Source organism: Bubalus kerabau, chromosome 4, assembly GCF_029407905.1.
Source record: "Bubalus kerabau isolate K-KA32 ecotype Philippines breed swamp buffalo chromosome 4, PCC_UOA_SB_1v2, whole genome shotgun sequence".
Lineage (NCBI taxonomy): Eukaryota > Metazoa > Chordata > Mammalia > Artiodactyla > Bovidae > Bubalus > Bubalus kerabau.
The window spans coordinates 50,605,441-50,619,630 of NC_073627.1; the positions used below are offsets into that span (position 1 = coordinate 50,605,441).

Sequence of the window (14,190 nt, forward strand, 5' to 3'; positions counted from 1 at the left end):
TATAAATCATACTTTCGTCCATTATATACTTTGCATGCCAATGGCTGTTTTGTGGTGGTATATTAACCATGTAAGGAAAGAGAAGAGAAGTACCAATTCTTTAAGCATATTAGGTATTAAACAGTCTTGTGAATGTGAAACTGAGGTACAGAAAGAAGTTAAGCAAATTTGCCCAAGGTCCCAAACCTAGCAAGTGATATTTTTAGTTGGCTTCAGAAGTTCATGCTCTTAACCTACTTTTGTATTAAAAGTAGCTTAATTAATATTAACTCTTAACTACTAGTTATTTGCTGCTGCATAGAAAATTACCCCCAAACTTAAACAGTTTTCTATTAAAATAGTAAACCACGCTGTGTCTGTGAGTCAGGTGTCTGGGAGTAACCTCACCGGGTGGTTCTGGCCCAGGACCAGGGAGATTGCAGTAAAGACATCAGCTAGGACTGTAGTCATCCAAAGGTTTGATGGGGCTGGAAGATCTGTTTCTGAGATGGCTCATTCACATAGATGGCAAATTTGTGCTGCCTTTTGGCAGTAGGTTTCAGTTCTTGCCACATGGATTCTCCATTCTCCATAGGACCGCTTGAGTATTCTTGTGATGTGGCAGTGGCTTTCCCAACAGCTGATCCCAGAGAACAAGGATGAAGCTGCACTGTTACTGAGAACAAGCCTCGTTTCCACAGTGTCCCATTGCTTATACTGGTCAACCCTATTCAGTGTGGGAGGGAAGGACAAGGACATGAATGCCAAGAGATAGAGATCCCTGGGGGTTGTCTTGAAGGCCAGATAGGTCATGTTGTGTATTTTTTAAGTATGCACAAAAATTCTGTGCAAGTATTATTATCTTCATTTTACAGATGAAGTTTTGTTAGCTTGCCCAAGATCACAAAGCTAAGTAACTGATGGACCTGGAATTTAAAGCAAGTCTGTCTCACACCAGAGCCTATGCCTTTTCCTCTCTACTCTGCCACTTCCCAAGAAACAAGTCCTTTATGTACTTAGAGTTTTAAGAAAGTAAAGTATAAAACACATTGACCTTAACGATATCTTTGTTTCTCAGCAGGTCTGATGCCGATGCAGCAGCAAGGATTTCCTATGGTCTCTGTCATGCAGCCTAACATGCAAGGCATGATAGGGATGAATTACAGTTCTCAGATGTCCCAGGGACCTATTGCTATGCAGGTACTTGCCTCTTCTTAGCCAGTGTTTACAAAGTTATTGTTAATTGTCTACATACCAAGCTACATACTCGGAGTTTAATGTTATATTTAGAAATAAGTGTGGTCTGCATCTTAGGTGGCTTCCTTTGAAATGAAGTGAATATATGCCACTGCCCCAACTCACGCCTCCACGGGGAGATCCTCAAACACTCACAGGCAGGTCTGGCTCAGTCTTGTGGGGTCACTGTTCCTTTCCCCTGGGTCCTGGTGCGCACAAGGTTTTGTTTGTGCCCTCCAAGAGTCTCTGTTTTGCCGAGTCCTGTGGACGTTCTGTAATCAAATCCCACTGTCCAGAGTCAGATTCCTGGGGGTTCCCTGTCCCTTTGCTGGATCCTCAGGTTGGAGTCTGATGTGGGGCCTAGAAGCTTTGCAACAGTGCGATACCTTCTTTGGCATTATTGCTCTCCAGTTAGTGGGTCGCCCACCTGGCAAGTATGGGATTTGATTTTAATGTGATTGCGCCCCTCCTACTTGCGGCTTTTCCTTTGTCCTTGGCCATGGGCTATTCTTTTTTTGGTGGGTTACAACATCCTCCTGTCAATGGTCGTTCAGCAGGTGTTTGTATTTTTAGTGCTTTTGCCGGAGAAGATGAGCGCACGTCCTTCTACTCCACTGTCTTGATTACAGGAGTGGACTTTTTTTTTGCCATGTATTATTTAATTAACATTTTTAATTTGTTATGTTTTTAAAAATTCTTAAAGAAGTCTTTTGTTATTAAGTAAATAGAAAACCTCGTTCGTTGTAACAGAGGATAACCAAAAAATAAATATGGTGAATCAAAACAGTATTACTAAATACTAGCTAGATGCTATTACTCGCTGGAGTTGATAAACCTCATATTTACTTTCTCTTCATTTAAAAAAAAAAGGGAAATTATGTCTACAATTTACCTGTAAGTGGCTCAACCAAAAAAAAAGTATAGATGTGTAGAAACAGAGCAAAGTGTTAATTTTATAGTGTTCTTTCAAGTTTTCTGTAAGTTTTCGATTTAAAAAAAAAGTGAGGGGTTGGGTGAAAATAACATGTAAAACGAGACATAAATGGGAATCTGAAAGTTGCAGTGGAATTAAAGAGAATTTTCCTGCTGTCATGCTGAACATGTGTACCTGTGTAACTGGTCATGATCACAGGTAGTGTTGATTAAAGCAAATAATTCTGTTTTGGTTTAGAATCGGTGAGTGAAATTTATAGTATCATGACTTAATAAGTGCAGCCTAAGAAATGGGCTTTATCCATATCCATTTAGATTTCCATATCTTTGTAAACTATCTTCAGCCATGGTATCCATTTAAACCAAGTAAACTGAATCCAGGAGTCAAATCTTTGGTGGAATTCAAAAAAAGTGTTATATTATTTTTTTAAAAGGGAGAAGGAGAAAGAAAAAAGGGGGGAAAAATCATTCACAAATAAACCAGAGCAAAATAATTTTGTATTACTAATATTTGAAGTGCCATATATTTCATTTTTTACCGAATTATTTAAAATTTTCTATTTCTGCATGTTTTATATATATATTAGTACAAGAGCACATGTATATAACTTATAAATAATGTTGAGTTAATCAGAATTTAAGTTTAAACTGTTGTCACATTGAAGTCATTTAAGCAAATAAAGTTTCTATGTTGTCTGTAAAGATTTAGGAAAACTTCCAAATTCTTTTCTTTTTAATTTTATTTAGTTTTAAAAAGTTTTGACTGTGCTGGGTCTTCGTTGCTGTGTGCAGGCTTTCTCTAGCTGCGTCTGGTGGGGCTGTTCTCTGGTTGTGGTGCATGGGCTTCTTACCACAGTGGCTCCTCCTGTTGCAGAGCACGGGCTCTACGGCACACGTGCTCGGTAGCTGGGGCACAGGGGCTTAGTTGCCCCATGGCATGTGGAATCTTCTTGGACCAGGGATTAAATCTGTGTCCTCTGCATTGGCAGGTGTATTCCTAACCTCTGAACCACTTGGGGAAATCCCCAAGTCATTCTTTATTCATCTCCACTAGGAAGAAAATGGGAATAAATTAAGCTTTTGTAGGGTTTAAGTTCAAGTTACTCAGCTTTCACTAGGTTATGCTGCAGAAACAAAAATCCCTAACTCTCAATGACTTACAGAAACAGATTTCTCATTTGAGATACATGTCCTTGGATGAGTTGGCTCTGACTCAGCTCTGTGTTCTTTATCCTGAGACCTTTACCTAGGACATCCCAGACTCCTGGCATAAATGAAAAGAGATGACCAAACCCTGTGATGTCTTTTAAAGCCTTCTGTCAAAGGTAGGAGTTATCAGTCACACTTCTGCTTACAAAGGTAACGTGGCCCAAACAAACATCAATGGGGAGTCTACCAGGAGGAATGCACACCACAGAGGGATGTGCCAACTTCTTATAGTAAGGGCAGCAAGTCACTGTAAACAGTCCACCAAAGAATACCATGTGTTTCTAATTAAGATTTAGTAAGCTTCCTGCTTCAGTAATACGTGAACCGTGAACTTCCAGATGTTCAAGCTGGCTTTAGAAAAGGCATAGGAACCAGAGATTAAATTGCCAACATCCGCTGGATCGTCAACAAAGCAAGAGAGTTCCAGAAAAGCATCTATTTCTGCTTTATTGACTATGCCAAAGCCTTTGACTGTGTGGATCACAATAAACTGTGGAAAATTCTGAAAGAGATGGGAATACCAGACCACCTGACCTACCTCTTGAGAAATCTATATGCGGGTCAGGAAGCAACAGTTAGAACTGGACATGGAACAACAGACTGGTTCCCAATAGGAAAAGGAGTACGTCAAGGCTGGATATTGTCACCCTGCTTATTCAACTCATATGCAGAGTACATCATGAGAAATGCTGGACTGGAAGAAGCACAAGCTGGAATCAAGATTGCCAGGAGAAATCTCAATAACCTCAGATATGCAGATGACACCACCCTTATGGCGGAAAGTGAGGAGGAACTAACGGGCTTCTTGATGAAAGAGGAGAGTGAAAAAGTTGGCTTAAAGCTCAACATTCAGAAAACTAAGATCATGGCATCTGGTCCCATCACTTCATGACAAATAGATGGGGAAACAGTGGCTGACTTTATTTTTCTGGGCTCTAAAATCACTGCAGATGATGATTGCAGCCATGAAATTAAAAGACACTCCTTGGAAGAAAAGTTATGACCAACCTAGATAGCATATTCAAAAGCAGAGACATTACTTTGCCAACAAAGATCCGTCTAGTCAAGGCTATGGTTTTTCCAGTGGTCATGTATGGATGTGAGAGTTGGACTGTGAAGAAAGCTGAGTGCCGAAGAATGGATGCTTTTGAACTGTGGTGTTGGAGAAGACTCTTGAGAGTCCCTTGGACTGCAAGGAGATCCAACCAGTCCATTCTGAAGGAGATCAGTCCCGGGTGTTCATTAGAAGGACTGATGCTAAAGCTGAAACTCCAGTACTTTGGCCACCTCACTCGAAGAGTTGACTCATTGGAAAAGACTCTGATGCTGGGAGGGATTGGGGGCAGGAGGAGAAGGGGACGACAGAGGATGAGATGGCTGGATGACATCACCGACTCAATGGACATTAGTTTGAGTGAACTCCAGGAGTTGGTGATGGACAGAGAGGCTTGGCGTGCTGTGATTCATGGGGTCGCAAAGAGTCAGACACGACTGAGCAACTGAACTGAACTGAAGCTTCCTGCTGAAATCTTAACAAAGGATACAATTTTAAAATCAATTTTCACACTAAATACTGTTTTCTGACTTGCACATGTGTTTGCTCAGTTGTGACCCCATGGCTATAGCCCTCAGTCTTCTCTGCCCATGGAATTTTTCCAGGTAAGAATACTGGATGGAGTAGGTTACCATTTCCTTCTCCAGGGGATTGTCCCAACCTGGGTATTGAACATGCGTCTCCTGCATTGGCAGGTGGATTCTTTACCACTGCACCACCTGGGAAGCCCCTTCTGACTTATGTAATTATCTGAAAAATGTGTTAAGGAGTTTGAAATAACCAAAACACAGTAAGGATCTCTAATATGCAGAGCAACAGTAAATAAGTGAACTACTACTAGGTTTGATACCATGGAAATAATTTCCCTCAGTATCAGGAGCTCCTAAATGATCTTAAAGTAGAGAGACTTCCCTGGTGGTCCAGTGGTTAAGAATCCACCTGCCAATACAGGGAACATGGGTTTGATCCCTCCTCCAGGAAGATCCCGCAAAGAAGAGTAGACCCTGCTTGCTGCAACTAGAGAAAGCCCGCGTGCAGCAATGAAGACCCAGTGCAGCCTAAATAAATACATTTTAAAAAATGATAAAGAATCCAAAATCTTTTTCCATAACCTTTAGTCTTGCTGGCAGGTATTATATGCTACTTGGAATCTGTTCACTATTCTTAAAGGAGAAACTTACAGAAATCTTACCTTTTTCCTCCAAACTTAATACCCTTAACCAACCACAGACATGTATGAAGAATACCTCTTCTTCTTTAGTCATCCCTTAAATCTTTGAAGGATACACAGATAAAAGTCAAAGATGAAAATTAGTCTTGGTTGCCTCATAGCCCTTTACTCCCTAGAACTCATAAAAAGAACACACTTAACAAGATTTCAAATACGTTTTGAGGTTAATATTAAAAATATTTCAGTTATTCAGGTAAGAATGAAATATATGATGAACAATGTGTGAGCCAGTAAACCATTTTTAGTTAAACTTTTAATTTTGAGGTAAAGTAGGTACATGTGTATATAAGAAATAATACAGAGAGTCCCCCAGTGGTAACCGCTTGGAGAATGATAGTATAATATCACAGCTGGATGTTGGCATTGATACAGTCAAGATACAGAACATTCCCACCACCCCAGGGATCTCCTCATGTTGCCATTTTGTAACCAAATTCACTTCCCTCCCACTTAATGCCCCCCTAACTCGTGTCAATCACTAATATATATGTCCCCCATTTCTATAATTATATGATTTCAGCATTACCTAAATTGAATCACTAACCTTTTGAGATTGGCTTTTTTTGCTCTGCATAATTCTCTTTAAACTCATCCAAGTTGTTGCATGCATCAATATTTCCCTTCATTTTTATTATTGAGTGATATTGCATTATTGGATATACTATTGTCTGCTTAACCATCCACCCACTGAAGGACATCTGGACTGTTTTTACTTTTTAGCTGTGATAGAGATTTTCGAACATAAGGCTTCATTTTTCTGGGATTAATGCCCAGGAATGCTAGATGGCATGGTATTTGGAAGTTTAGTTTTTAAAGAAATTGTTAAACTATTTTCTAGAGTGGTTATACCCTTTTACATTATGACAGGCAATATAGGAGTGATCCAGTTTCTCTACATCCTTGCTAACATTTGGTGTTATTTTCTGTTGTAGCCATTTGATAGGTGTGTTGTGATATCTCATGATTTTAATTTGCATTTCCCTTGTGACTAATGTCAAAAGAAAATTCAGGGAGCTTTACTTGATACGGATATTTTATTGGGCAAGAAATAAATTATTCCTGAACAGGGAGACTTCAAACCACAAGTGATTCCAGCAATTCATTATAAACATGAATGAATTCATTGTTTTCTACTGTGATTAGTTTCTAGAAATTTACTTTCCTTTTCATTGCTAAGCTTACTTTTTTGTAGCTTATTAGCTAGAATACTGTGGGGTCACATTGACATGAAGAAAGCTTAGGTTTTGTTTAAGGTCAGGCAGCATTTCAGGGAAATCAGAACAGTGTTACAATTTGGTTATGTGACTGTGAGCCTGTGGTCTAGGGATATATTCAGAGTGCGGCCTCCATATTGGTTTTTCTTTAATGATGCTAGACATATTTTCATGTGCTTACTTGCTGTCCTTATATTCTCTTCGAAGAAGTGTCTGGTCCTATCTTCTGTCCATTTTCTTGTTGGATTTTTTTGTTATTTTACTGTGAGAGAGTTAAAGCTTAGGCAGGCCCAGGCCCTTTAAGGAGGAGGTGAACTTTCTCCCTCTTGCTTTCCTTAAGCCTTGTGCAACAATGTATCTTGCCCAAGAACTGGCCTTTCTTTAGGAGCTAATGATCACAAGGCACAGTGTCTTACTGGTGGAAATGCTTTTCTTAGACTCTATGTTAATAATTAAAATTGTAACAAATCTTGCCTGGGAGCCTATTTCTCAGCAACAATATATCTCGCCCAGAAACACCTTGCCTGGAACAGGTTCCTTCTGGCTAATCTTGTACTGAAGTTATCTCAAGGATGTATGCCTTGGGAAAGGGTCTAATGGAATTTGTACAGCCTTGAAGTGTTGTTTTTTATCTATTCAAGCAGCCAGTTGAAGAGTACATAATGCATGGTTGCAACTGGTGAGGCAGGCACTCTGCTACCTGCTTTTTAAGTGCCTTTTGGTGGAGGCTCACTCTATCGTTCACTGTAATAAAACTTTGCTACACAAAACTCTTGAGTGACTGAGACTGTGTCTTTTGGGTCCCAGAGTGAAATTTTCTCCTTCAGAGACCACAAATTCTGACACTGTTCACCATAAGCAGTCAACTGTTAAATGTCAAGAGATCTTTATATATTCTGCATTCTAGCCCTTTGTTGGATGTGTGGTTTGCAGATATTTTCTGTCAGTTTTTGTCTTGTTTTTTAGTCTGTTCAGGCTACTGTAACAAAATATGAGAGATTGGATAGCTTATAAACGACAGAAATTTATTTTTCCCAGTTCTAGAGGCTGGAAGTTCAAGATCAGAGTGGCAACATAGTCGACCATAGCACTTAGGCATGTTTATCTGAGTGTTTTTCTAGGTTCTGTGTTCCAGTTCACTGATGCGTGTGTCTGCTAGTCTTGATTATGTTAGCTGTGTAATATGATTCCTCCCATGTTTTCTCCAACACTGTTACGGTAAAATACACATAAAGTTTACCATGTTAACTATTTTTAAGTGTACAGTTTAGTGGTATTAAATATATTCACATTGTTATGCAGCCATTACCACTATCCATTCTTGTAACTCTCTTCATTTTGTAAATCTAAAATTATACTTATTGTACGATAACTCCCCATTCTCCTCTCCCTCCAACCCCATGCATCTACCCTTATACTTTAAGTCTTTGTGATTTTGACTACTCTAAGTACCTCATGTAAATAGAAGCATACAGTCTTTGTCTTTTTGTGACTGGTTTATTTTCACTAGCATAGTGCTCAAGGTTTATCTGTGTTGTAACATTGCAGAATTTGCTTCCTTTTTAAGACTAATGTCCATTGTCTGCACATACCACATTTTACTTATACTTTCGTTGGTCTGTGGACACTTGGGTTGCCTCTGTGTTTTAGCTATTGTGAATGAAGTTGCTATGGATATGGATGTTCCAGTATCTCTTCTAGACTCTTCTCAATTCTTTTGGGTATATACTCAGAAATGGAATTGCTGAGTCATATGGTAGTTCTATTTTGATTTTTGAGGAACCTCCATACTGTTTTCCACAGAAGCTGTACCATTTTATTCCCACCACCAATACAAAAGAGTTTCAGTTTTTCCGCATCCTTGCAACACATGTTTTTTGTTGTTGTTTTAAATTCTTTGACTGTTTTATAGAGGAGCTTTAGTTTTATAAAAAAGTTGACTGGAAAGCACAGAGATCTCCAGTGTGCCTCCTTCCCTCCTCCAGTATACAGTTTCCTCAACATCCTATATGAGTGTGGCGCATTTGTTATAATAAGTGAAATTAGTGAGCCAGTGTTGATACATTTCGATGAACTACAGTTCATAGTCTACATCAGGATTCAGTCTTTTGAGTTGCATATCCTGTGTTTTGACATTTTATGTTTTTTAATAGGAGCCATAGTAATGAGTGTGAAGTGAAATCTCATAGTTCTGATTTGCATTTCTCATGATTAGTGATGTTGAATATATTCTCATGGTTTTATCGGCCATTTGAATATCTTTGGAGAAATGTCTGTTCAAGTTCTTTGCCCATTTTTGAATTGAGTTTTTTGTTGTTGAGTTTTAGGAATTTCCTGTTTATTTTGGACATGAATCCCGTATCATATATGTGATTTGCAAATATTAACTCCCATTCTGTGGGTGGCCTTTTTACTCTGTGGGTTGTGTCTCTTAATATACACATTTTTAAAATTTTCTTGAAATCCAGGTTGTCTATTCATTCTTTTGTTAACTATGCCTGATGTCATATTCAAGAAATCATTGCAAAATCCAGTGTTATGAAGTTTCTGTTCTGTGTTTTCTACTAAAAGTTTTATTGTTCTAGGTCCTTACATTTTGGTTTTTGTATAGGGTGTTGGCTAAGGGCCCAGTTCTGTTGATGACCACCATTTGTTGAAAAAGACTGTTGTTTACCCAGGTCTTAGCACCTTCATCAAAAATCATTTGACCCATATATACAAGAGTTTATTTCTGGCTTTCTGTTCTTTTCCACTGGTCTGTAACAGTCTTACTTTATGCCAGTGAAAGTGAAGTGCAAGTTGCTCAGTCGTGTCCGACTCTTCGCAAGCCCATGAATTATACAGACCGTGGAATTTTCCAGGCCAGAATACTGGAGTGGGTAGCCGTTCCCTTCTCCAGGGGGTTTTCCCATCCCAGGGATCAAACCCAGGTCTCCTGCATTGCAGGCGGATTCTTTACCATCTGAGCCAAAAGGGAAGCCCGCTTTATGGCAGTACTATTACTGTTTTGATAGCTGTAGTTTGGTGGTAGGTTTTGAAATCTGGAAGCTTGAATCCTCCAGTTTTGTTGTTCTTTTTCAAGACTGTTTGGCTATTAGGGGTCCCTTGAGATTCTGTATCAATTTTAGGATGGATTTTTTATTGCTGCAAAAATCTCATCGGGATTTTTATAGGGATTTCTTTCGTAGATTGCTTTGGGTAATATTAACATTTTAACAATATTAAGTTTTCCAATCCATGAAATATGGATTATGTTTCTGTTTATTTATGACTAATTTCTTCCAACACTGTTTTTATTTTTCATCAGCATCATTCCATAACTGGGATAAATCTTTGGAGAAAACCATTGTTAAGTGAAAAAAGTCAAATACAGAAGGAAACACACGTAAAATTTTAAAACCTAGAGATTATGACATTCATGAATTATATACAGAAATGAAAGGAAACAAAAGTGAATTTATGACAGTGATAATCTCTGGGGAAATAGAGGAAGAAAATTATAACTGTATTATTTAAAGGTTTTTTTTTTTTTTAAGTGTTCATATAGCTGCTGGGGCTTCCCAGGTGGCACAGTGGTAAAGAATCTACCTGCCAGTGCAGGAAACACAGAAGACATGGGTTCCATCCCTAGGTTGGAAAGATCCCCTGGAGAAGGAAATGACAACCCACTCCAGTATTCTTGCCTGGAAAATTCCAGAGGAGCTGGCGGGTTACAGTCTGTGGGGTTGCAAAGAGTCAGACATGACCAGGTGCACACACACCTGCTATGTAGTATTATGTTGCATGAAAATATATGTATGTATTCTTCTGTTGATGGACATTTAAGTTGCTCCCAATTTTTTGCTTTCTGTTTTGAGTTTATGGATTTTTTTAAAAATTTATTTTAATTGGAGGCTAATTACTTTGTAATATTGTAGTGATTTTTGCCATACATGGACATGAATCAGCCATGGGTGTACACATGTTCCCCATACTGAACCCTCCTCCCACCTCCCTCCCCATCCCATCCCTCAGGGTCGTCCCAGTGCACCAGCCCTGAGCGCCCTGTCTCACTCATCAAACCTGGACTGGCGATCTGTCTCACTTATGATAATATACATGTTTCAATGCCATTCTCCCAAATCATCCCATCCTCTCCCTCTCCCACAGAGTCCAAAAGACTGTTCTATACATCTGTATCTCTTTTGCTGTCTCACATACAGGGTCATCATTACCATCTTTCTAAATTTCATATATATGCGTTAGTGTACTGTATTGCTGCTTTTCTTTCTGACTTACTTCACTCTGTATAAGTGTTCATTATGTATTCTGGATTCTAACCTTTGTGGTTATTTGTGCCATCAGTATGTCCTTCTAGACTTTGGCTTATTTATTAACTTTGTCAATGGTGTCATGTTTTGTAGAAGTTAAGTCTGATGGATAAATCATTTTTTTTATGGTTTGAGCTTTTTGTGTCTCATCTATGACATAATCCAACCCAGAGGTAGTACTGATATTCTCCTGTGTTTTCTTATTAAAAAATTAAATTTTTTATATATAGGTCTTTAACCTACCTGGAATTGTTCTTTGGGTATCAGTATGATGCTGAAGGGCCTAATTTTATTTTCTATTTGAATAGACAGTTGTCCCCCAAATCATTTATCAGTAGCCCATTCTGTACCAGTTGAAATCTGAGATTACTCCTGTAATGCCTACTTTCTTCATATGCTTTCTTTAGTTTCTAAGCTCTTTCGTTTGTCTCATTGCTATATGTGTCTGTACCTGCATCAGTAAATGTCTTACTGTCTTGTGTTCTAACCCAAGATGAGCCTTTATCTGGTGGAGTGGAGCCTCTGTTGTTCTTTTAAAGAATTATGGCTACTCATGGCCACATCCCCTTCAGTATGAATTTTGAGATCAGTTGATCAAATTCCATGTAAAACCTGTAGGGATTTTGATCGAAATTGACATTTTCACTCATTTAGTCTTGCTGTCGCATCTCTCCACTTGTTCAGGTTTTCAGTAGTCTTGGGTAACTTTCAACTTGGGGGTTAATTTATTTATGTTTTAGTCTTTTGAGTAGTTTATTGAATGTATCTCAGATTTCTGAGTGGGTTTTTTTTTTGTTTGTTTGTTTGTTTTTTGCTGTGTTATTTTCATTCACTGTATAGATAAGGATTGGTATCTCTTAACCTTTCAGTTTATCTAGATTTCAAAAGAAAGCCTAAAATTAGGCTGTATGACATGTATAAAGTTACTTTTAAGGAATAGGAGAAACACACAATGCCATTTAGAAAGTTTGAATCTTCTTGAAGAACAGAATTGTGTAACTAGAAAGGCAGTGTTGATAATAACATCTTCTTTCATTCTTTGTTATTTTTGTGGAATATCTCATTTTGTCTTTTAGCCTGTTTGATTTGAGTGATTTCTTCTGTGTTCTATGTTATTGAACATAACTAAGAACAAGTTTTGATTTGGGTAAACTAAGTCAAAATTTAAAAAGAAATTTAATCCCTTACCTCAAAAAAGAAATGGTAATTATGTGATATGACAGAAATGTTAATGCTATGGTGGTAATCATTTTGTGATATATAAACAAGTGTATCAAATAATCGTGTTACCTACCTAAACTTAAACTTACCTACCTTTGACATATTATCATATGTCAAATTATCTCAATAAAACTGGAAAAAATAAGAAACTGATTACATTATAGTGGGCGAAGGAGAAATATAATACTAGGACTATGACACTAATTTTTAGCAGCAAGAGAACCACACTGTGATTAAAAATAAATATTCATGGCCACCACCATCCAGGATTTAGAATAGAGTGTTAGTAATTAAGCAATATTACTTGTAACTTCAGTTGTAAAGTACTGGAAACTATTTATAAACCTGCCAGGTTGCTAGTATTCATTGAACAGGTAATGTGTCTGAGCATATGAATAGGCAGAAAAAAACATTTAAAATAATTTTAAGTCTGACTTTGGTGGTGGTTGTTGGTAACTGGACAGGCAGCATAGCATGATGGAGAAAATGGATTTTGGAACCAGAAGCTGCCTGGTTCTAATCCTGGCTCTGTCATTGCCAGTAATGAGTGAGATACTTAACTATTTTCTACTTCAGTTTCCTCATCTGTAAAATGATAATAATAGGAGCACCTACTGCGTAGGTTTATTATAAGGGTTCAATTAATTGATACATATAAAGCACTTAGAAAAGCCCCTGGGACTTAGTACAGACTTCATAAGTGTTTGTTCTTATTAAGGTCTATTTATTAATCATTATTAGAATTATCTCTAATTCTTGTGATCTTACATTTATTGAGAATTATGTATACATATGACTAGTTTTATGGCTGACGTATGGCAGGAACACAATAAAATGATATCTGTATTACAACTATTGTGTTCTTTTATCTAGTTGTTTATTTCTGTATTTGAAGAATCTTGTTTCAGGAAAAAAAAATGGAATCATTACTGTTTTTGAAAGTATTCTATTCTGTCATCAGTATTACTTCTAATGTTAAAGATAATTATTTTATAATAGCTGCTATTTATTTACTCATATGTGCTAAACAGTGTTCCAGGTACTTTACACGTATTGTATTACTTCTAAACCTTAAAACAGTCTTCCACGGTCTCAGTAAAGGTTCAGAACAAGAAGGTATTTTGGAAAAGTTCAAAAGAAATACTTTTTTTTTAATTTGAGGGAAATACTAACATGATTTCTATTAAAGGAAAATCAGACAAAATATACTTTTAAGGCAGAAAGCCTTAAAAGCCTGGAGGTAAGAGGGCATTTCACTTGATAAGAAATTAAATTCATCAGAAAGATATTAGTTTGTATGCACCTAATAACCTGGCCTCAAAATGTGTAAGATAGAAACTGATGGAAAAATAAGGAGAAATAGACAAGTTCACAATCAGTAAAGATACACATTTTAAACGAGCTTCTTAACAAACTTGATTGATGGATAATAGGATACTGTGTCCAACAATTGTAAAACACTTTTTTTTTGGCCACACAGTGTGGCATACAGGATCCTAGCTCCCCAACCAGGGATCGGACTCATGCCCCTGCTTTGGGAGCATGCAGTCTTAATCACTGGACCACCAAGGAAGTCCTCAAAATTACTTTCTTTTTAAGCAAACATGGAATATTGAAATTGAAATATGCTGGGCCATAGCAAATCTCAAGCAACTCAAAGGATTGAAATCTTATAAGGTAGGAGTCCCTGTAAGGCTCCTGTATTGGGAAACCATTTGAGATTTGTAGGCAGAAATTTAAGATGGGGCTTTCCTGGTGGCCCATCGACAAAGAATCTACCTGCCAGTTCAGGCTATAGTACGG

The 14,190-nt window shown here is 37.8% G+C and overlaps 1 protein-coding gene across 14 annotated transcripts in view; it reads left to right on the forward strand.

The window, feature by feature from the left end:
- The window catches only part of SYNRG (synergin gamma), an 86,642-nt gene that overhangs the window by 10,525 nt on the left and 61,927 nt on the right, over positions 1 to 14,190 (forward strand). For 11 of the 14 annotated variants that reach the window (XM_055577335.1, XM_055577340.1, XM_055577341.1 and 8 more), the window contains exon 3: positions 1,058 to 1,179. In XM_055577335.1, coding sequence (XP_055433310.1) covers positions 1,058 to 1,179 — 122 coding nt within the window. The remainder of the gene's footprint in view (positions 1 to 1,057; positions 1,180 to 14,190) is intronic. The other 3 variants (XM_055577336.1, XM_055577339.1, XM_055577346.1) reach the window with 1 other exon arrangement.